This window comes from Diabrotica virgifera, chromosome 3 (genome assembly GCF_917563875.1).
Source record: "Diabrotica virgifera virgifera chromosome 3, PGI_DIABVI_V3a".
Taxonomy (NCBI): Eukaryota; Metazoa; Arthropoda; class Insecta; order Coleoptera; family Chrysomelidae; genus Diabrotica; species Diabrotica virgifera.
Genome location: NC_065445.1, coordinates 31,718,626 through 31,744,041, shown reverse-complemented (window position 1 = coordinate 31,744,041; position 25,416 = coordinate 31,718,626). Strand labels below are relative to the sequence as shown.

The window sequence follows — 25,416 nt, the reverse complement described above, 5'->3', positions numbered from 1 at the left end:
TATTCATATGCGAATTAAAAGGGGAAGTGCATATTACAAGAAACAAGAAAGTGATTTACACAATCTCTCTAGAGTAGCTGCATATAGGCAACCATTACGTCTACATAATTCAATTCCATAATATGATATTACATAATTTTGGCTTTCTTGCCGTAACTATAAATACGATAAGGCAAGAAGTATTTTCGATAGATAACAAGTATTTTGAATTGATTACAGGTACGTTGTATAATATAGGTATGATTTTCCCAAAGAATTCAAAATATTGATAAAAGAGACATTTTCTCTAGATTTCTAGATGATAGATGAGCGTATTTCAAACAGAAGAAGAAAGTGACATAATGGCATTAAATAAAAGTGTCCAATAAGCGTATACAAACAGTTTAATCTGAGAACCGAATATACAAAATTAGGGGCCAGTTGTTCGAACGCTAATCAACGTTGATCCATAGAGTTATATATTAGCATAGAGAGAGTGTCATTCAGAGCGAAGTGACGACACCATCTTTTTTCTTTGGATTAGTGCTGTTTCACTCTTACGCATAGTAAAGCTGCTGCAGTTGTCCTCCTCTTCCGTGCCTATATTCAGAGTGAATGTCATCATAGATTTTCGATACAATGTGTTAGAAAGAGATGCAGCAAACCAGTCCATGAGATCTTGTCGTCAGGAAGCGCGGAAGGTAGGCTCCCTCTATGTTAATATATACCTCTATGCATTGATCACTATCAAATACTTAATTACTGTCACAACTGTCAATGTCAACTTTGGTTGGGTTGCCGAAAACATAATTATTGATAACAATTATGAAATTAGTTAATCAATTATGTTAATAAATGTTATGTTAATTGACTAACTTATCTCATAATTATAATTAACTATGTTTTCAGCAACCCAACCAAAGTTGACATTGACAGTTGTGACAGTAATTAAATATTTGATAGTGATCACTGTTGATTAGCGTTCGAACAACCGGCCCTAAAGGCCGCGTCTCACCATCAAATAATTTGATCAAACAGTTTGAGCAAACTCCGGAAGTACGTCAAAGTGACGTCACAATTGCAGTTTTTTTGAAATTCTAAAAATCTGTGCTCTCACTATCGCAGTCTAGTTTGATCAAATTTTTTGTATTGAGTTGTCTAACTTGTTTGTACTTTATTTAAAATTAAAATTGTTCATTATTATCCACAATGAACACTCAGGATGTGACGTCACTAACTGTCACTTTCAGTTTGCTCAAACCAGTTTGATTAAATTATTTGATGGTGGGAGTATCAAAGAACTGCAATGTTCAAAATATATTGCAACATCTTACTCATGAACAACTAGAGGCAGTGATTATTCATTTAAATATTAACAAAATTAATTTATGAATTTAAAATACTTCGACCCGCACTTACTTCCCCCAATATTCCCCTGGTTACATGGTAAATGCCTCTTGGTAAATGTCGATCGGATAGCTCAGTGCGACTAGCAGCTGACCCACACTTCACTTCGCCGTGAGGTATGTGCGTTCAAGCCCAGCCCAGGCCGTCGGAAAAACAAAAAGGCTAACGCGCCAGTATAAAATTCTAAATATGAATCTGGCGCTTAGACTGGAATATGCGGGCATCTGATCGACCTATGAGGGAGCAGTACGGCAAGGGATTATAAGGGCTTGCGGCTCGGTGAAACTCCCCCATAGATCCCTACCGAAGGGCTTTGACGCCTAAGAACGGTGTATACATACATACTTGGTAAATCAAGGCAACATTTTTAGGTTTTCATTTCAGTGTTGCAGCATTGCTTAGAGCAAGACGAGCTGCAATATAATCAAATGTACTGGCAGATGCACAAGTGTGCAAGCCAAGAAAGAGAGTAAGAAGAAGAAAGTGTTTCAGGTGAATCTTCCGTATTTCCGTATTTGACAATGAAATTGTAAGTGAAATACAGTAATAAGCATAAAAATAAAATTATCAGTGTAATTATACGTTCGTATCGCTAAATATATTTTAATTTTAATTTACCGCGGGCCAGCAGTGAAACGCAGACGCAAGTATACGTCGAAAAATAACTTACTATTTATTTAGCGTGTGGTCCAGTTTGGGCGTACTTACATGAGTAAAATCGCTTGCTAACGGTGCTGCGCTGATGAGGTTCCAGCTAATAGCGCACGTATAGGTAAGTGGTAATAAGTGTTGTGAAAAATTCAAGTAAATTTCTAATCCGCTAATAAAGTGTGCCGGTACCGGTCATTACCAGATAGTGAGAGTGTCAATAATCAACAAACACCATGAAGGAATACACACAAGTTACAATGCCAAACTATTCGTATATGTTCAATTTCGAGTCTGATTTCATTCATCAAAAGAGCCGCACGTGGATGCAAGACAACTGGACCTCAGGCTTCTGGGCTGTGGGCGTTTACATGGTGCTCATCTTCGGAGGACAATATTTTATGCAGAATCGGCCTAGATTCGAACTGAGAGGTCTTTTGATTATATGGAATACTCTCTTAGCGACTTTTAGTATAATGGGTGCCTTTAGGACTCTACCAGAATTTATCCACACATTAACTCATCATGGTTTGTACCATTCTGTATGCATTCCTTCCTTCATTGAAAACGATAGGGTGTCAGGCTTCTGGACTTTTATGTTTGTACTTAGTAAACTGCCAGAACTGGGTGATACTATATTTATAGTTCTTCGTAAACAACCCCTGATCTTCCTCCATTGGTATCACCACATCACTGTGTTTTTATACTCTTGGTTCAGCTACACGGAGTATACAGCTAGTGCTAGATGGTTCATTGTTATGAATTATTGTGTTCATTCTGTGATGTACTCGTACTACGCTCTAAAAGCCATGAAATACAACCCACCAAAGCAAATCGCCATGCTTATTACTTCACTCCAGTTACTTCAGATGTTGATAGGTTGTGCTGTTAACTTATGGGCCAGACAGTTACTCCAAAACCAAGCAGAATGCCATATTACACCATTCAATATCAAGTTGTCAATTACTATGTACTTCAGTTACTTCGTGTTGTTTGGAAGATTCTTCTACAAGGCGTATATGTCGGGAGAGAAGAAATGGGGCAAAGCTAAGAACGCTCCAGTTACCGCAGAGTATCCACTATTAAAATCTAAGGTGCAGTAGGTTATTTAAATTAATGATACATTCCAAAAATTGCAAACATTCTATTGTAGTGCTATTTTACATCAGTTTCATTTTTTAGAGCATTGAAAATGTTGACTCCATAGTATGCTTAATTAAGCTAAACGAATTACAGAATATGTCATACATATTTTTAAATTCATTCCCTATCTTTTAGCAAATTATCACAAATAACGTCCAGAGTTCACAAAATTGGACGTCCATAGAATGTCCGCAACAAACGTGCAGTGTACGTTGTTGTAGCTTTCAGTGTACGCCTTATGTACATTCAAAGTACATAATCTGATGTACATTCAATGTACGTCTTATGGACATTTTTAGCATACTTTTCACAAAGCAATCTAGTATCTATAATTTTGTGAATACATAGCAAAAAGCCTTTATAGGAAATAGTTCCTTGAATACTAAAACTTATACATTAAAATATTACACAAGAGACGTTTTTTATTTTTCTTTACTATAACAATTTTATTATAATATTATACTTAGGTATGTACTTTATTATTAGCCCAATAAATGGCCGGTTTGGAGTGTAATTTTCAGGGGCAACTCCAATTGCATGAAAATTTGGATTAAGGTTCTACTTACCCTCCACTTCAAAGTTGAAATTGTGCCGTTGGTTGCTTTTACTTGGGGGGTGAGAGTCACCCCTTCTCGGGGGTGAAAAACGCTTGTTTAAAATAACCCCGGAAATGGATAAATTGACATATTATAAGCAACTTTCGTTCTATAAAGTTTTTTACGTAAGTCAATACTTTTCGAGATATTTGCGATTGAAAATGTTGATTTTTCGACAAAAAAACTACGTTTTCAGACTGTTTTTCGCAAATAACTCAAAAAGTAAATATTTTATCGAAAAAAATATTCCCAGTAAAAGTGTAGCTTATAAAAAATAGAAAAAAAATGATGTATCAGTAAAGTCTATAAATTGAGTAAATGCAAAGTTGTAGCTCATGAAAAATTCGTTCTTATTCGTCTAATTCCAAATCGAATAATTCAACGCACAATCGCCGAAAAATCAAGCACTTTTCGGGAAAAGCTTATTAACATTTTTAAAGTATCTAATAAAAGCTTTATATTTGTTTTTTACAAAAGTTTCTAGTATCAAAAATAAACGAGTTACACTGAAAAAAATAAGTTGGCCCACTTTTCTGGTAAAAAAATCGTGAAAACCTGCCTCTATTAGGCACCCTAAATAAAATTAATCGTTACCGCTTTACCATTTATTTTAACTCTATGTGGATTGTTTATATGATCTGTAAGTTTTATTGGTTTAAAGTACTTATTTTTGAAAAAATTTGGTTTTATAGTAAAAAAAAATTTTCTAAAAATTTTTGAAAAATTTCCTTTTTTCAAAATAACTTAAAAAGTATTAGTGATAAGAAAAATCTTAACGAGTAAGAAAATGTAGGTTTTGGTATTGTTAATATGCTTGTCTCATTTTGTTTGTCCGTAAGCCAAAAATTGGTTAAGATATGGCTGTTCTAAATTTGCATACACTCGTGATTAGTGACCCGTTCAAGCTTTTTCACCTATAACCCTTTCAAAAATAAGCACTTTAAACCGGTGAGACCGACAGGTCATATAAAAAATAGATAAGTAAGTAAATTGTTTGTAAAGCGGTAGCGATTAATTTCATTTGGGGAGCTAAACACGGGGAGATTTTGATAATTTTTTTTACCAAAAAAAGAGGGCCAACTTAATTTTGAGCGTAACTCGCTTATTTTTAATGCTAGAAACTTGTATAAACAATTAAAATAAAGCTTTTTATAAAAACTTTAAAAAAAGTTTGACTGCGTTTTTCCCGAAAGGTGCTTAATTTTTCGGTGATTTCACCTTGAAATATTGAATTTGGAATTAGACGAATAAGAACGTGTTTTCCATGAGCTACAACTTTGTTTTTACTAGATTGATGGACTTTATTTATACACCATTTTTTTCAGTTTTTTATAAGCTACAGTTTTGCTAGGTATATTTTTTTCGATCAAATATTTACTTTTTGAGTTATTTGCGAAAAACCGTCTGAAAACGTAGTTTTTTTGTCGAAAAATAAACATTTTCAATCGCAAATAACTCAAAAATTATTGACTTACTTAAAAAACTCTATAGAACAAAAGTTGCTTAAAATCAGTCAATTTATCCATTTCCGGTCTTATCTTGAACGTATGTTTTCTCACCCCCGATAAGGGGTGACTGTCACCCCCCAAGTAAAAGCAACCAACGGCACAATTTCAACTTTGAAGTGGAGGGTAAGTAGAACCTAAATCGAAATTTTCATGCAAATCGGAGTTGCCCCTGAAAATTACACGGTATCGCCGTATCTGTCGTTCATTTACTGGGCTATATAGGAACTTCATTAATACACAATGCACGACTGAACTTGCACGATAAACAGCAAACACAAGGGTATTATCACAGGATGTATTATATTGTATAATAATTTAATAAAAACGAGATTCAGTTAATGGCGGCATATGCAGCATCATGTACATAGAAAAATTGTTTAGTTTAGGAGAACGAAGATGAAGTCATGAAGATGAAATACGCCGCGCCGGACCAGTTGGTAAATTGGTAACTAAAAAGACATTCGATGGCGGACAAATATTGCAAGGCATTGTTAGTGTCTAATTCTTTTAAGGTCTAAAATTACCGATGTAGCTCTGTTATACTGAAAAAGTTTACGATCATTTTATCATCGTCTAATATTATTGTATAGGTTTAATTAAAATAATTTTAGTGGTTCAGTGAAAATATGTGCCTGCGTTTATTGGAAACTTTTTATATTCTACTAATAATATTGCTTTGATTAAAACAAGAAGCTAATAATTATGAGGTATGAATAATATAAGTACTCATAATAATAATCGCGTTTTGCTTAAAATCTCCATGGACGACAAATGGACGTCCGATGTACGTTGAAATCGCAAACCTCCAATGGACGGCGCGTAATGTACGTACATAGTACGTCCAGTTTTAGTCCACGGGCGTTTGGATTTTAAATGTACGTTTCATGGATGTCCATCGGACGTTGTGTGCTATATGGGAGTTGGTTAATAGCTCCTTTCAATATTGCTCTGCAGCTTTATATTATATTATTCTCTCCGAGGTGGAAGTCGAAACGTCAATAAAATTATTTTTAGGTTAAATTGTGGCTTATTTCCCAGTTAGAATAAGATTCTTTCTTTCAAAGTTGCCGATCATTATAGATATCCAAAATGAATATAAATAGATACTATTATGTTTCTTTTAGAACTGCATATTCGGATATCATCATCATCATCATCAATGGCGCTACAACTCTTCGTGAGTCTTTGCCGCGTTTACTATTGCCTTCCATGTGGGTCGGTCCTGTGCCACTAATTCCCATTGTCGCATTCCCATTTTCTCTAGATCTTCTTTGACTGCATCTTTCCACCTTTTTCTAGGTCGTCCAACAGACCTTCTTCCACCGAGAGAACAATTTCTTTTCTCCTAAAACACCGATTTCTTTGAGCAATATTTCTTAAAAGTTAACATATCCTATTAACTTAAACATACCGGTTCACATATAAAGAAACGAGTTTTTTAAACACAACTCAATAATTTCTTACAGATAATTTCTTCAATACTAAGAAATGCATTAATGGTTACATTTAATTTTCTTGTCCTAAAGTTTTTATTTCTTAAATTGAAAACTACAAATATTTTGCAGTATAAGAAATATAATGTTAAGTTAATCCATATTTATATTTGTGAACAAGAAATTTTCTTGTAATGAAATAAATATTTTAAACCACAAGAAATAATTCTTCAGAAATACCCTCTGTAGTAACTGTGGTTATAAAATAAAAACTTTGTCATTAATGCCGAAATGTTACTTGCAAAGAGATTTTCTTCCACAAAAGAATTGCGCAGATTAACTATTTATGATTTAGTCGTCAGTGTTTGTCAAGATGGCGTGATATGTTCATATTCATATAGATGGATGTTGTATTTATTGGTGTACTTTAAAAATTAACGGATATTTTGAAGGTACGTACATATATAGGTATTAAATAAAAGTAAATTGAGTAATTTAAGATGTAATAATAATATTGTTGCGTATCCGAATGGTTAAAAAAGAAACATAATAGTATCTTTATATGTTTTTTAGGTATAATGATGGACGACTCTGAAATGAAGGAGCTTATTATTCTAACTGGGAAATATGCCACAATTTAAAGCTGGGACAGAATGATATAATATATAGCTTCAGAACAATATTAAGAAAGGAGTTATTAACCAACTGCTGGGCCTTCCAGAAATGGTAGAACTTCATACATGTAGGTAAGTACCTTTTTAAAAATGTGTATACTTATGTATCAACTATAATACGTTTCTTCAATGTATCGTCTTCTATAAAAATATACAATACAACGCTATATCAAACACGGCGGGCGCAACGCTGAGGATTTGTTCTGTTAATTTATTTGAGATAAAGAAATCAGTTAGTCTAAAAGAAATATATGTTTATGGTTAAGAAATGTTATTGTCGAAAACCGTGAATTAGTTAATATGTATTAAATGACTTAGATGTAACCTAATAATACTTTCCCGTAATAAAATTTCTTAATGATTAGGTATGCTGTCTCTTTCTGATTATAAAAATTAAGAAAATTACATTTTATTATGTCTGCTTCAATGTTTTACATTGGTTGTATTTTCCCTCTTCTTTTAGCTAAACAATGTTTATTGTGTGACTTAATATTATACAGATAAATAATTAATATTTCATTAACAAAAAGAAAAAAATAAACAAAGGTGTGTAGGTTAAATAATGCCATGTTTAAACTAAATGTGATTGATTATTATTAGTATTAATAGTTCTTATGTGGGGCCGTGTATTTGTTTTTTTTTGTATTTCCTAAATTTGTCAAAATAAATATCTATATCATTATAAAATTTTTTTATTAAAGTAAGTTTACTCTTTCTACATAACGATTTTGTTTTAGTGAATTGCTGATATACAAAGTGCTATTAACAAAAGAAGGAACATTTGAGGAAGTTGGATTTGCCTCTCCATCCTTTTATTGTTGTGTAGAAGATGGTAGAAGCCAGTGGTTTAAGAGTGGAGAAAATATTTGTATGTAATAATAACGTTTTATATCTTGTTTTATTAATAAATAATGATTTTACCTTAACACAATGATTTATTTCGCCGTATGTAATATCACTTTATTTTCAAGAAATATTAACTTAACTCTAAATATACGTTTATTTCTGCGAAATATATTTCTTAACATTAAATAAATTAATTATTAATAGTAAAATAATAATAATCCTTACTAAGAAATATTATTGCTCAGAAAGAATAGTTTTCTAATGTGTAAAAAATATATTTTTATGACTAATAAAATTAATTAACATCAAGTGTAATTTCTTTCTGATAAATAGGTTTGAAATTTGCCAGAAAGTGATAGTTCAATCATGTTTAAGATATATTTCTTTGGCTATAGTAGAATTTATTTGAAATATTTTAGAAAATTATATCTTACATACAAAGATATATTTCTTAGGCAATATGCCAAGTCGATCTTTCTTAACTATTAATAAAGTTTCTTTATGTCAAGAATTTTTTTCTCTCGGTGTCCATCTGGCCTTTCCCAGAACACATTGTTTATAAGGCGATGGTCGTTACTGCGTATCACATGCCCTGCCCATCTGAATCTATTAGCCTTTATATATCTGACTAGATTTTCCTTTCCGAATAGAGACTCTAGCTCGTTATTGTATCTGCGCCTCCATTCGTTTGTCACGCTGTCTCTGCAAGGGCCATATATCATTCGAAGGATTTTACGTTCCCACACCAGCAATTTATTCACTTCTCTTTTTGTTAGCGTCCATGTTTCGCTTCCATACGCGACTGCTGGTCGTATTCTGGTCTTATATATCTGGATTTTTGCACCTCGTGAAAGAAGTTTTGATTTCATTAGATGTTTCATTGCAAAGAAAGATCTGTTTCCTGCCATTATTCGCGTTTCAACTTTTCGCTCTAATTTGTTGTAATTTGTGATTGTTGCTCCTAGATATTTAAATTCTTTAACCACTTCGAAGTTATGATCGTTTATAGTAATATTTTGCCTTATTCGCCGTCGTTCTTGTTTTGAGACGACCATGTATTTTGTTTTGTCTTCATTTATTTTTAGACCGATGTTTAATGCAGCTTCTTCAAAGCTCGAGAAAATATCCTTAATTTCTAATGTTGATTGTGCTACTGCGTCTACGTCATCGGCAAAGGCGAGTATGATTTTTGCTCCCCGACTAGTTATGTCTGGTTTGATTTTGGGATAAATTTTTCGCATGACATATTCCAAGGCCAGGTTAAATAACAATGGGGACAACGGATCTCCCTGTCTCAGTCCAGAATTTACGCAGAAAGCATTTGATATTTTCCCCCTATTCTAACTTGTGCAAAGGAGTTACTTACACACATTTGTGTTACCGCAGCTACTTTCTTGGGTACGCCGAGCTCGATCATTGCCTTCAATAATGTTGCACGATTAATTGAATCATAAGCCTGTTTGAAGTCTATAAACATCTGATGAACGTCCCGATTATATTCCCAATACTTTTCAAGCATTTGTCTTATTGTAAATATTTGATCAATAGTCTATCTGCCAGGCCTGAAACCACACTGGTAGTCACCAACTATTTCTTCGAAGTATGGTACTAATTTTTTTAATAATATCGAAGCCAATATTTTACACGTAGTGTTGATTACTGAGATTCCTCTGTAATTCATGCATGATTCGGATATGCAACAATATTATTATTACATCTTAAATTAATCAGTTTACTTTTATTTAATACCTAGGTATGTACGTACCTTCAAACTAGGTATCCCTTAGATTTTAAAGAAAACCAACAAATCCAAAATCCATCTATGAAAATGAACTAATGCCACGCCACCAAACACTGAGATTAAATAAAAAGAATGTGTGTGTACTTTGTACGCACGTAAGAAGTTATACTTCTATTATATGATTATATGATTATAAACGAAATTAATATACTTTTTATTTATATTTTATTTAAATATTAAACTAATTTATACTTACTACTTCTCAAACATTTTTATTAAAACAGTGCCAAAAATTAAAATAATAAAAGAATAAAACACACACAAACACATTAAAAATGTCACAAATGATTTCTGAACATTAATTGTCGGAAAATTTTTTAACTAAATACGTATTTTCTGAAAATAAAATTATATAATAAATATACTTACAATCATAAAATGTATAAAAAAAATAAAAAAATAAAAGTTTTTATAGGGATTCGAACCAGCTCTCAGCGCGGTTGGTATACTGGGGTTCATTCGCCTTAAACGCTTCGCCACGGAGGCAATGTGTCATTATGTGCGAAGATCGACTAACTAAACGGATTAAGCTTTTGACATTTTTGAATTAAATTAAATTATTTTGATTTTGAATTGAAATGATTTAGAATTGAAAAAATACAACAAAACATAGAGTTAGAAAACAATATATTAGGTGAACACTGATAAAAATTTTTATGGTAATCAAATTATGTAAATAAAAGTATTACATACTATGTATTTTGTTAGGTTCAAATAGGTAGGTACCTATGATACATTTACAATTATTACGTATCTGTTGCTTTTAAAAACTATTTAAATGTCACTACAATTATAAACTTTTTTGTTTATGTCTTCACAACAATAAAACTAATATATTATACATTTGGTTACCTTCATATCGAACAATTATTTATTATTGACAGATCATTTCAACACCCAATCAGAGCCCGTATAATGACTAATACCATACTGTCGGTGTGCGCATGCGCGCAGATCAATATAAATTCACCCTCAATCTCAATCGCGCCTAAAGAAGTATAACTTCAAAAATCATAAATATGTAGTGAATAATGGTTACTGCGCAATTCTTTTGTGGAAGAAAATTTCTTTGCAAGTAACATTTCGGCATTCATGATAAAGTTTTTATTTAATAACCACAGTTAATTATTAAAGAGGGTATTTCTGAAGAATTATTTCTTGTGGTTTAAAATATTTGATTTCAAGAAAATTTCTTGTTCACAAATATAATAAATATGGATTTATACCCGCTTTACATCAACAATAAATTGATAAAGAAATTGACCAACTTCTTCAAGGACAAAGGACCTTGAAGAAGTTATTGGTCAATTTCTTCATCAATTTATTGTTGGTGTAAAGCCGGTATTATAGGTACTGCAAAATATTTGTAGTTTTCAATTTAAGAAACAAAAACTTTGGGATGAGAAAATTAAAATGTAACCATTAATGCATTTCTTAGTATTGAAGAAATTATCTGTAAGAAATTATTGAGTTGTGTTTTGAAAACCTCGTTTGTTTATATTATGTGAAGCGGTATGTTTAAGTTAATGTGATATGGTAACTTTTAAGAAAGATAGCTCAAAGAAATCAGTGTTTTAGGAGAAAAGAAATTGTTCTCTCGGTGAGCTCTTTAGTTATCTGGAACGGATCACGGATCTGTCAATTGATTTGGAACTCGTAGTTGCGCTTCTATATGTGAATCATGGTAGCTTAAACTAATTTTACCAATTTCCTTGCTACACCAAATTCTTGCATAATTAGTAATTTCATATATGTGTATTATATACACCGGTATTTTAGGCGTCAATGCCTTTTCGGTAGGGATCTATGGGGGAGTATCACCGAGCCGCAATCCCTTATCCCTTGCCGTACTGCTCCCTCATAGGCCGATCAGATGCCCGCATATTCCAGTCTAAGCGCCAGATTCATATTTAAAATTTTATGCTGACGCGTTAGCCTTTTTGTTTTTTCGATGGCCTGGCTGGACTTGAACTCACATACCTCACGTCGAAGTGAAGTACGGGTCAGCCGCTAGTCGCACTGAGCTATCCGATCGACAAGTAATTTCATTTGTGTTTATATTATCATAGGTTTGTCGAACAATCAGATTTATGTCGTGCTCCCAAGCTTTAGCTAATATTTGTTTTACGTTGAATAGCTGCGGTCAATAGTAGACCGTCCTGGTCTGAACTGGCCTGCTGCTATTCTTCTCTGTCAAGTGACTTAATCTCGCCGGTTTATATGATCCATGTAAACGCCATACTCACACAATGTTAGGATATGCCTCTATAGTTTTTGTAGCTGAGTTTGTTTCCCATCTATGGATTTAGGATAGCTATTTTCCAATCTCCTGAAATTTCTTCTGTATTTCACAAGTGTGTTATTAGTTTATGAAATCTATCTGTCAGTGTGGTTTCCTCCAATCTTGAGAATATCAGCTGGTACGTTGTCAATAACTGGGGCGTGCCTGGGGCTTCCAAATATTTTATGAGTTTAATTTTGTAGCTTTGTTTTAAAACGATCAATATTCATTTTACTTGCATATTTCTTTACATATTCAAGAATGCTAATACAGTATAATACATCATTACTGTTTATAATTACTGTTTTCCGAATTATTCCACTATTGTATTCTGTAGACTTCCAATGAACCATTTACTTAATGTAAGTCCAGTTTCTCATCGAGTTGTTGAAATATTTCGGCAATCGACGATCCACTTTCCGGTTCGACCATTTCTTTTCAGGTGAAGGTTAAAATTTAATATCTATTATATAATAAGTACATTCTGGTTTTTGCATGAAGGTTCGAGAAGTATCTTATTTTCATTTTAAACCAACAAAAATATTATATTAACGACTTTTAGGACAAAATTTGTTTCGATTAACGATTAACAATCTCATAAGTCCTTCATAATGGAGTTTAATAACATTAAATGAGATCAAATTAGTATGCGAATTAAAAGGGGAAGTGCATATTACAAGAAACAAGAAAGTGATTTACACAGTCTCTCTCTAGTAGCTGCATATAGGCAACCATTACGTCAACACCATAAGATATTACATAATTTTTGCTTTCTTACCGTAACTATCAGAACGATAAGGCAAGAAGTATTTTCGATAGACAGGGTTGCCAGACCGATTTATACAATTCCCCCAACCTGAACTACAAATTCCCCCAAAAATGACATTTTAAAAAAAAAATCCCCCAAAATTCATCTGCCATTTCTCCTTCCTTTTTCTGAGCTGTCATCTGTCATTTCTTCTTCTTTTTCGGCTGTCATCTGTCATTTTTTTCTTCTTTTTTGCCTGTCAAGTGTCATTTTACCAGCGTAGAATTTTAGTAGATTTTATAAAATATATTGTAAATCTGCCATTTACATATCTTTGATTTTGTGTCATCTTCTGATACAGGACCAATCCATCATACATAGAATAATTAATTATTAATGACCCACACCATTTAAATTCTATTAAACAGATTACCTTTCTTTAAATTCAGCATCCGATTCCCAAGCAAGTCGGTATTTTCGGGTTATACTCCTTTTCTTTAGGCATATTTTTAGATTAACACGTCTACAAACACTAATTTAAATTAATTATGCGTATTATTGAACACACCAGAAATATAACCTTCTTCAAAGTTAATTCTAGAAAAGTAAATAAAGTTAAACTTGGAGTTGGAGATACAATTTTCTGTGTTTCACATAGGTACCATTATGAATATTTAAATACACCATCAAGCGCCCAAAATCCAAATTTTGTTGTGTCGCTATTGAAGAAAACTGTAATGCTTTACAAAATAAGTTAAGTAGTTTGTATTAGATGGCAGAATCGACTGTAAATGAATTTATATCAAAGATTTTTGTGAATTACAGTTTAACTTGAAATTCAAAATCGACCAAGCAATGGAATGTGTTAGCAATGGAATGTGTTCTTAAAATTATACCCCAAAAACCCCAATGCGAAAAAATGTTCCTCCAAAAATCCCCCATTCAGTGTATACCCCCAAAAAATCCCCCAAACAAGAAAAAATACCCCAAATTTGGGGGAAATTCCCCCAATCTGGCAACCCTGTCGATAGATAACAAGTATTTTGAATTGGTTACAGATATCTGTATTTCCCAAAAAATTCAAAATACTGATAAAAGAGTGAGTTTTAAGCTAACGTAGATGGATAAGAGACGGTATTTCAAACAGAAGAAGAAAGTGACATAATGGCATTAAATAAAACTAATTTCAGGTGAAACTTCCGTATTTGATAATGAAATTGTAAGTAAAATACAGAAATAAGCATAAAAATAAAATTATCAGTGTAATTATACGTTCCTATCACTAAATATATTTTAATTTTAATTTACCGCGGGCCAGCAGTGAAACGCAGGCGCAAGTATACGTCGAAAAATAACTTACTATTTATTTAGCGTGTGGTCCAGTTTGGGCGTACTTACATGAGTAAAATCGCTTGCTAACGGTGCTGCGCTGATGAGATTCCAGCTAATAGCGCACGTATAGGTAGGTGATAATAAGTGTTGTGAAAAATTCAAGTAAATTTCTAATCCGCTAATAAAGTGTGCCGGTACCGGTCATTACCAGATAGTGAGAGTGTCAATCATCAACAAACACCATGAAGGAATACACACAAGTTACAATGCCAAACTATTCGTATATGTTCAATTTCGAGTCTGATTTCATTCATCAAAAGAGCCGCACGTGGATGCAAGACAACTGGACCTCAGGCTTCTGGGCTGTGGGCGTTTACATGGTGCTCATCTTCGGAGGACAATATTTGATGCAGAATCGGCCTAGATTCGAACTGAGAGGTCTTTTGATTATATGGAATACTCTCTTAGCCACTTTTAGTATAATGGGTGCCTTTAGGACTCTACCAGAGTTTATCTACACATTGACTCATCATGGTTTGTACCATTCTGTATGCATTCCTTCCTTCATTGAAAACGATAGGGTGTCAGGCTTCTGGACTTTTATGTTTGTACTTAGTAAACTGCCAGAACTGGGTGATACTATATTTATAGTTCTTCGTAAACAGCCCCTTATCTTCCTTCATTGGTATCACCACATCACTGTGCTTTTATACTCTTGGTTTAGCTACACCGAGTATACAGCCAGTGCTAGATGGTTTATCGTTATGAATTATTGTGTCCATTCTGTGATGTACTCGTACTATGCCCTAAAAGCTATGAGATACAACCCTCCGAAGCAAATTGCCATGCTTATTACTTCACTCCAGTTACTTCAGATGTTGATAGGTTGTGCTGTTAACTTATGGGCTAGACAGTTACTCCAAAACCAAGCGGAATGCCATATTACACCGTTCAATATCAAGTTGTCAATTACCATGTACTTCAGTTACTTTGTGTTGTTCGGAAGATTCTTCTACAAGGCGTACATGTCAGGAGAGAAGAAATGGGGCAAAGCTAAGAACGCTCCAGTTACCGCAGAGTATCCACTATTAAAATCTAAGGTGCAGTAGGTTTTTTAAATTAATGATACATTCCAAAAATTGCAAACATTCTATTGTAGTGCTATTTTACATCAGTTTCTTTTTTTAGAGCATTGAAAATGTTGACTCCATAGTATGCTTAATTTAAGCTAAACGAATTACAGGATATGTCATACATATTTGCAAATTCTCTATCTTTTAGCAAATTCATATTTTCTTTTTATCTTTACTCAAAAATGTTTTTTAACTAAGACATGTACATTTTACAAAACATTTATTATTGTTTTTGTCTTGTTTCCTACCATATTTTTTAAAATCAAACATGACTTTGAATTTTAACATTTAATATTTTGTCAGTAATAATTATTGTGTTCAATATTTTATCATCAAATGTTTTTGTTTAGTCAAGCTGAATCATATTTTAGATAATTTTAAAAAAAGTATGATTCAAACATTTTACCAAGAAAGAGTAAGGTTTGCAGGCAAACCTAATTATGATTTTTTTTAAATTATCTGATATTTAAGTTGTAAGAATGTGGATGAAATGAAGCTGGTTTTCCTATGGTTGTACCCAATTATTTATTTTATTTTAAACTTTTCATTTAAAATAAAGATATGACTTGAATATTTTTTAGAATTCCACAAAAAATATACTCTGTGTATTTTTATAATATACCTAATTCATAGAGTTTGATAGATTTTTGTAGACAATTTTCTGCTCCTACTAGCTGTCATTCTGCTCTTCTATCCATTGCATTTATATTGCTTATCACCTTTTCTTTATTTCTGTGTTTAGTTTATCAAATTCTTATTAGTATATAGCTGTCAAAGTTCTTCACCTTCACTGTTTCTAATAAAATATTACCAATAATAGAATTCTGTGATAATTCATTTCCAAATTTATTGGTGGCAGAACCTTCTTTGTGAAATTTATTTCTGATGTTTTGACACCTTTACTGCATTTAGAGATATTTATAAACTTACGTTAAGTGAGTTACGAGGCATATATGTCCTGTAGTGAACATTTGCCACAGTGCATTACGACAGTCGCCACAGCCAACTGTTAGTGCAATACAAGGTCTATTTGTCTTGTAAAGCAGCCAAGGGGAACAGAATTTATAATTTTACATATTTATAATATCCTATATTATACCATTCTTATGTTTTCTCCTTATTTACTACTATTGGAGGCTTTGTCAAATGGTATATACCTATGTGGTTTAAAGGATTATCTATTATAATAAGACCACAACATGACATATCCTTGATTTTGCAGTAGTTGTTTAACTCAACACACGAAGTAGATTTTAAAACTATTTAATAGTTAAAATCATTATAGTTACCAGATGAAACTGATCTATGTTTGACGAATATTTTCAAATGGTCAGAGCGAGAAATAATAACAAGGTAATGTGCATATTGAATCTCAACTAGAGTTTGGTGCTTTTAAAAAAAGAGTAAAAATCTGATCAACAGTATAAACTTGTCCAGTGTATATTAGTTTTTAACGATGATAGGAGATGATATAAGTATTTATTTTTATTTTTAGAGCTTTTGGTCACTAAAATTTAAGCATTGAAATGGTATTTGGTATTACAGTGGAACCTGCTTAATTCGAACTTCCATAATTCGAAATCTTCTTTAATTTGAATTTTTATTCTGGTCCCTAGCATTTCCTATATAAGTAATGGTAAAAAGTCGTGAATAATTCGAATTATATTTTGGATAATTCGAACTTTTCTGCTATCTTTTCTGAATATCTTAGAATCTTTTGTCACTACTGAGAAGCTAAATTCTAAAAAGCAGCTAAAAATTTCGGATCTCTTTGGAAAAAAATAAAGTCTGTCTTTTTTATAGCTTGCAAATGTTTTAATTGGTATTTTCGGCCGAATTTTGTTAGCCAATTTTTTTAGGTTGACAAAACTCGGGCAAGAATAGGAACAAAAACATCTCCAAGCCATAAAAATGATCAACTACTGTTTTTTTTTTGCTGATAAACTACTGATATTTATCATTTCCAGATGTTTTTGTAGGTAATCCTTGTTTTTGTAGATTTATTTTTTAATTCGAATTTTTGGATAATTCGAATTTTTTTAATGGTCCCCTGAGATTCGAATTATCCAAGTTTCACTGTATTATGTACAGTAGAACCCCGATTATCCGTGCTCGGATTAAAAGCACGGATTATAATCCGAACATTTTTTCTTATAATACACATTTATGTACATAACATACATACATATGTATCTACCATAAAAAGATAACAGAAAAAATAAATCTTTCATTATGAGTCTCCCTCTCTATGTATAGAGTTTCTGTCGAGTGATTTACGGTGACACTATTTTGTTAAAACCTCAAAAATACAACTTTAGTAATAGAAAATAATAGTACAGATAATCTGCAGCCTGGATAATTCTCACACGGATAATCAGGGTTCTACTGTATTTATGATCTATTATTCCACTACGTTTTGTCACCATATCATCATTTGACAAATTTTTTAGCTCTATTGAGTTTTAAAATATACCTACTTTTGTTATATTTGCTCTCTTTTATTAAAAAATAAGACATTGCTCAGGATCATAAATGTTAAGCAATAAATCGTGTCTTACTTTTCCAAACAGAGAAAAGAGTCAGTAATATGTATGCCTATATCGTTGCCTTAATACTATAACTTGATAACTCGAAATTAGTAGTTTTGAGATAAACGAGTTTAAAGATTTTAAAGATATTTGTGCTGCTACCATGATGTTGGTAAATATGGAATTCACTCTGCGGTTTGAAAATACTGTTCCTTAACTTTTTGGCAACCAATCTATTTAGGAATATGGTGTAAATTTGTTTTCCAATATGGAAAAAAACATGAAAAATTAAAGTTATCAACTTTTAGCACTACCATAATGTTAACATTTGGTAATGTCGCATGTTGTGCTAAGTCGCATATAAGTGAACTTTTTAACATACCTAATATTTTAAACATTATTTTGTTGAAAATTAGCCCTCTGCCATGGGGGTTGCCAGATCTGCTAACAATTCTCGAATTCTTGCATTAAAATGAACCGAATAAACAGATAGCAATTATGTGGTAAGTTCAATGGTTTCAGAGAAATATGTGCTAAAACTAGATAACTCGAGTTATCTAGTTATAGCATTCAGTGTATGTCGTATTCACAATTATTTCGATTAAATAATAGCTTGGTAACTTATCTTGTCAAGTTTTAGCACTGAATATTAGTGGCATTTGAGTTTTATCAACTTTTGTCAATCATAAATGAATACTTAACCCGTTTGAAGTGAGCTATCAAGGTTTTACACAATATGGAGGCAAATAAAATACATCTTGTGAACTAGTTATCTCAAAAACGTCAATTTTGGAGTTATCAAGTTATAGTACTAAGGCGATGATATGTAATATAAATGTCGCTAACAATCTTAAGTTACTAGAATAGGTAGAAATTTCAGCCAATACAAACGAGGAAGTAATTCACAACTATTATCAATGACGCTCAGTGGAGAGATAAGTCTGGAAGTTGGTTATTTGCTGTTCTATATTGTTGATAGATTGAGAATTACAAATGAATAAAAATAGAAAATAATACAAAATATTCGCCTTCGGATTTCCATAGATTCCTAAAGGAGAAATATTAACACATTGACGAACAGTGCGTAAAATGTATAAGCAAGTGTTGTGACACTAATATGTATTTTGCACAGTAGAATAGGAAAATTTTTGAATTTCTTTTAGCACATGGATATAGTTTGTGGAAACAATGAGTTTTTTAACATCTTTGTAAACATGTGGACAATGACCATGGACATCATGTCACATTTCATATATATCTGTAGATGTAATGTGTCAAAAAACCAGTAGATTTATTTAAAAATAACTCGTTTTTTTAAATGTCTATAGATATTGTGTCATATTACTTCAATGAAAATTAGATGTCTATAGACGTTCTGTCCGTCAATGTGTTAAAGGCAACAGTTATAAGAAAAGTAAAAAATCTGCTATATATCTCAATTTAAAAAAAGGGATTGTAGGAAAAAAGAGAAATCTAATAGGCTATTTTGTACATGAATGGCAATCTCATGATACTGTTTTAGTAGTATAGAAATACTTACTAGAATTTTTTCATATACAAATATGTTACTGTTAAAACTACAAGACTAGAGCAGGCTACAAAGAGAAGTAGTTGAATTTGTTATAAATATATAGTTCAAAATACATAGACTTCTGATAAAATTATAGTAAATTACATTGCCAAATATGCTTCAAATAGCCACTGCCTCCATGAAAATGTGCCAAAGTCTATTGTCAAAAAAATTTTATTTTCCAAACTTTTAAAATGTTGCTGAGTTACCAAATTTGTTATTATCTTTCCTCAACTTGTTTGGTACCAATTAAGTTCTATCGCAGTTGTCTTTAAGAAGGATATACATATAATTTATGAAATTATTTCTAATTCCTAATAGTTTGATGGTGATGTAATGTGGAGTAATAGATTTTTAATTATTCAAAATCTGAGAAAACAAGTATTCTAGTAAATTTAGTATATTGTGGAAGCTCAAATTGTTGCTTCATAGGTTACAATTATAAATTCAGCACCACATTAGGATGGGATATTTAAGCACAATATCTAGATATTTTGTTTACTTTTATATGACGTTTTTGAAAAAAAGAGTGACAGAGAATGTTTCGGTTTGTAAATACGAGTTCCATTAAACACACTGTAAATTGCAAAATAGTTTTCTTTAAATGAAAAAATGTTGTTTTTAAATGCATTTACGTCTGCGCATTTAAATGCATTTACATGATACTTATTAACAACCAGTATAGAATACATAATTTACTTAGTTGTTCAAAGTTTGCATTGCTTGAGTTGTTCCACAGTTGGTAAGGTTTACTGATTTTATAAGCAAGTATCAAGAAGGAGAGAAATAAAGACAGAAGTGTTCAATATATTTTACGGTGTGCTATTAAATAAACGTATTGCCATTGAAAAGCATTTTATTTTGATTTCAGACATTTTTACTAACATATCGTCGCCTCAAAGCAGGATATGTACATATCCTACTGTTGCACGAGCAAATTTTGTGTTTTACTGAAAACAAAACATGATAGTGATCAAATTCAATTACAAAAATTAAAGCTCCTGATGAAGGGGCACCTTCAAAAAATAATTTATTATTTGCAGTATGATTTTTGAAAAAAAAACTTAATTCCATGAATAAGAATATAGATGAGATCTTCAAATTTTAGCGAATCTTGATACTTGCTTTAAGTGAATGAATCTTTGTGAAATAACTCAAAAGAATTTACAAAACAGTTTGAGATATTTTATAAATACTTAATAATATACCAATAAGACTATATATTGAAATGACTCCATTATTTGATATATCTGGAATGGTTTATATTCCTCTTTACTGTTGTACTTGTTCGATAGCTTATGGCTGAGTTAAATTAATGATATGGGTAGCTACTGTAAGTGGGCCTTTTTATACTGAAATATTTTATAATGTAACTACTATTCACTTTTTTGAATGGTTGATTTTCTTTAAATACTTTTCATAAATCTTTGACATTATTACATTTTGCTGGCCCCTTTTAAACAAAAAAGTCAAAGAGTGTGGATTAAATGTGGGAACCATTGTATCATTATACAAGAAAGACAGTTTTTAATATAATAAAACGATTTGCAAGTAATGCTAAAATACTGATTAAGCGAATTACTCATTTTTGGTTAATAGATATGAATGCTTTGGTTCATTAATTTTATTATAGCATATTAATAAACCAAAATAACATATTATGATACATATGGAATATTTTGATATTGGATATATAAAAAATATGAAATATAAACATTGATAAGCAATATAGGTTTATCACTTTTCTAACTTACCATAGTTACAATATCAGGGACCTTACATTGTTATTTACATAATATAATAAGTTACTAACTTTTTTTGGAAATAAATATTTTATTTGCTATCTTATCATATTTTTAAAACATTCATGGTTAATTTAAACCATAAAATTACTATAAGTCACAACTATTTGTACATAGCAGAAAAACTTAAACTGTTTTGTGATATAAAAATGGTCTTCAGATAGGAATGTATGAAGTAAATAAAAGATCCTAGTCATTAGGTTAAATGCTGTTTATTTTAATATTTATTTTTCAAATTTGTTGCATGTCTTGAAAAAATCATACAAGAAATTTATGAGCTTAGGAATTTTGGAACTATTTTATATGAAAACTATGCATTATTCCAATGTATATACTTAAGTAGAACAAGTTATACATTATTGAGCCATTATTTTAATTTTTTGAATTGTAACATTTGCATTTTTATTCATTATTTATAAATTGTAAATTTAACCGCACTTGAACATTGAATCGGAATTATTGGAAATGTTTCAAGCACCCCTATATTTGTTTACATTACTTCCACTGCTTATTGATTCAAAGTGCAAATCAGTCTTTTGAGATAATTTATATTTTTATTTTTCACTTGCATATTATTTGTTTATTTTACCTTGGATATGGTTACCATAAACACACTTGTTATATCCTAGGGCATAATAAGCAGGAGTTATGGCCTATAACGCGCTTTTTTTCGGTTTTTGTCTCTGGTACTTTTAACCTTTTGACCCATGCTTCAAATGTTTGCTTAACTTAAGGTAATTAGTGATGCTAATATTCTTACTTACCACTAAAATCTTCTTTACCATTGAATGCTTGGACCATAAGGAACTCGGAGAAAACGTTTCAGCAAGATTGCCGAAGTATTTTCAGGGGGGCGCCAGACGTGAAAATGTTGCACATTATATTTTGTATACTTTGGATAACCATATATAGTTTAAAGCAGCCGAAAAGCTAGGGAGAGCCACGGCCCCCCTGCCCATGGGTATGAGAGCCCATGAAAGTAGGGGAGCATTGGATGCTAAATTTGCAGATACTAAAGCGTTATGGGGACCTATTGCTTTTGGGTTGTAAAAATTAGGTCCGAAAACCAAAATAAATTAAGTTTTCCATTTTAATGGGGAGCTTCCATTTTTCTATTTAATTTTCAATTTCCAAAAATTGAAAATAATTTGAAAAAATGTCTCAAATAAAAGTTACTTATTTTTACGTAAGGAATTCAAATCTGCAATAAAAAATGGTGGTTCCTATTTAAGATTTCAAAGTAACCCCCACCCACCTCCGTGGGGGTCATGTTTGGTACCCTTCGATAATTTTTGAAAAATATTAAACACATATTTTTCAGTCTTTCGATCTGATATCGCGAAATATCGCGGGGTTCTTATTTAAAATTTTAAATTCCCTATATTTTTCGATAGTACTTTTTCCATTGGATGTGTTGTTAGTGAGGGCAAACTGGTCCAAAATGACATATTTTCAAAAACACTCCCAAAAAACTTTATTTATGTGTCTACAAACATTCATTTAAGGCCAAAAGGGTTCTGTAGTTCATGTATCTTTCTATTAAGGAGACAAAAATGTTGTGTTATTTATTCAACTACTTCATCTTTAGACGTTTATTAATTATTATAAATTTTGATTAGATACACTTTTCCAAGAAATTAATACACCACCTTAAAAATTGGTTATTTTTAATGTCTGTAATTTCCTAAACCTGTTGTCCGATTTAAATGATTTTTTTAACATGTTATGTTTAACGTGCTTTATTTTTAATATGCTTTATTCTTTAAACAAAATCGCTGTAATAATATTGTTGCTAGACAGGTAAATTGTCATTGTGTACCGGGTGTACCAATCAAACTGATTTTTTGTCGCGTCACTCTGTGGAATATTCTAGCATTTATAAATACTGAAATTAAAATCCAACTATAGCCTCATGTTTTTTTAACATTCTGTTTTTTGATTCATTTGGTTATGTTGGATAATACAAAAGTTAGGTACTTAAATAACTAGCCTTGTTTTTCATCAATACAGGGTGTTTTCAAATGTCCGATATGCTCGCTAAGAGCGGTTCCAGACCCGTCGGCTGGAGAAAGAGGAGGTGGGTTTAGTCGGTAGGCGGCTCGTGATATAGATAGGGCGGGCCGAATCCGACACACCTGGGACACCTTCCCAGACGGTCTTAAGAAGATATCCACCTCCAAAAAAAAAAAAACAAAAAAAGGGTGTTTTTAAATAAGTATGGCAGACTTTAAGGGGTAATTCTGCATGAAAAAATATCCTAGTTTGCTTTATAAACGTATGTCCGCAAATGCTTCGTTTCCGAGATAGGGGATGTTGAAATTTTTCTTACAAACTGACGATTTATTTATTGCTCTAAAACCGGTTGAGATATGCAAATGATATTCGGTGGGGCTTAAAACGTAGTTATTGCGCATTTTTTGACATACAATTAAGAATTTTTTGAAAATGGTTATTCATTTTTAAGAATTTTATATTTACCGTTGGCGCGCATAAGGGTCATATTACCCGTATGCGCGCCAATGGTGAATATTAAATTCCTGCAATGGTGTGTTAATTTCTTGGAGTAGTGTATTATATATGAATAAAGAATTTATATTGTATTGCTCGAATTAACCCTAAATAAAGTTGAAGGCTGACATAAAATAGTTCCAGTTTTTAAGTGCATATTATTCCTATTTTTTTTTTGTTGTTTTTGTGAAGAACAGTGTTTTTGTGCAAGGTCATATACATATATACACACAAAAGCTTTTACAAAAATAATAAAGTACATTGTTCTGGGTAATTACAAGTATCACATAAACCTTGTTAAAGTTGTTTTAGAATTTTAGAAAAGAATATAAGTAGCAGTGTGATATTTATATTAAAAGTTTCTTTACATATTAGAAGAATTCATTACTAAACATTTAAAAGACCTATTTGATTACTTCGAATTAACTACAAAAGGCTTTGCACCTTTATTTTATTTCATCAATTCAATATCAAATAGGCCTGGGTCCCGCGTACCAAAAAAGAGTTTATTAATGGCAAGCTGAAAATTTGTTAATACCTAAACGATGTCTAGTCGGACAAACTTTGATGTACGGAACAGGATGTACAAACAGTGGAACAGGGGAAGTTTTATCTGTAGAACAGGTTACAGGTTCCGAAGGTCAGACTACGGAAATGTATTTTGTCAGAAAAAACTTCCAATTGATTTTTTACCTTTTCCTTAAACTCTCATGCAAAAATCAGACTGCTATTATTTATCACAAACATAATTCCTGTCATTTGACTTGTTCTATGTGTCGGGCTTATTAAAATGCCCAACATATTTGTCGGGCAAACATTTTTTCATATATTATATAAAGTTTGCTATTGAATAAACTTAAAAACAACCTGCTAGTTTTCACAATCATAAACTTGTCAGGATGACAAGTTCCACAATTAAAATTACGTTCCACAATTAAAACTTCCCCTGTTCCAGTGTTCCCATACATCAAAGTTAGTCTGACTAGACACTGTTGCTATTAACAAATTTTCAGCTTGCTATTAATGAACTTTTTCTTGTACGCGGGATCCAGGCCTAAAAGCTGTATAAATTTATTAAATAAATTACACAATGATTGTACCGATGTTAGATTGTGTAATTTTTGATATTAACTTGATGAAAGTTGTACTGTATTGTTACAGTTAGCCTTCGATTCATACTTCTATCATTTAATATTTATTTTTGTAGTTTTAGCATAGTGGGTACTTATTTATTATAGATTTACAGTAAATTTAAGTGATACATGTTGCTTAAAATTGTTTTCCAAGAAATGCAACCAGTCTCGTTGCTTAAGCGGTTGTGAATAGTACCTAATAAATTGTTGTTTATTTTTCTTCTGACTTTTAATAAAAAATTTCCTTCTATTCTCCTAAAACTTTTATACTGTAATCCTGGCCACTCATTTGCAGATATCGAACAGGCCGGGCCACTGACAGGCCGTTAACTGAAGGCCAAAATCA

The 25,416-nt window shown here is 31.7% G+C and overlaps 2 protein-coding genes across 3 annotated transcripts; both read left to right on the top strand.

The window, feature by feature from the left end:
• The first annotated feature begins 149 nt into the window (after positions 1 to 149).
• LOC114324249 (elongation of very long chain fatty acids protein 6) lies at positions 150 to 25,289 on the top strand. 2 transcript variants are annotated; one of them, XM_050646399.1, is made up of 2 exons: positions 150 to 219; positions 14,123 to 25,289. In XM_050646399.1, the coding sequence occupies exon 2, from the start codon at positions 14,639 to 14,641 to the stop codon at positions 15,503 to 15,505; it is 867 nt and encodes a 288-aa protein (XP_050502356.1). In that variant the 5' UTR covers positions 150 to 219; positions 14,123 to 14,638; the 3' UTR covers positions 15,506 to 25,289. The 2 variants fall into 2 exon arrangements, with proteins under 2 accessions (XP_050502356.1, XP_050502355.1); XM_050646398.1 differs by lacking the exon at positions 150 to 219 and adding an exon at positions 2,052 to 2,162 and having other exon boundaries at positions 14,531 to 25,289.
• LOC114324250 (elongation of very long chain fatty acids protein 6-like) lies at positions 2,159 to 3,591 on the top strand. The gene has a single exon (XM_050646397.1). It carries the CDS (start codon positions 2,271 to 2,273, stop codon positions 3,135 to 3,137), a length of 867 nt encoding a protein of 288 aa, XP_050502354.1. The 5' UTR covers positions 2,159 to 2,270; the 3' UTR covers positions 3,138 to 3,591.
• Positions 25,290 to 25,416: the final 127 nt, after the last annotated feature.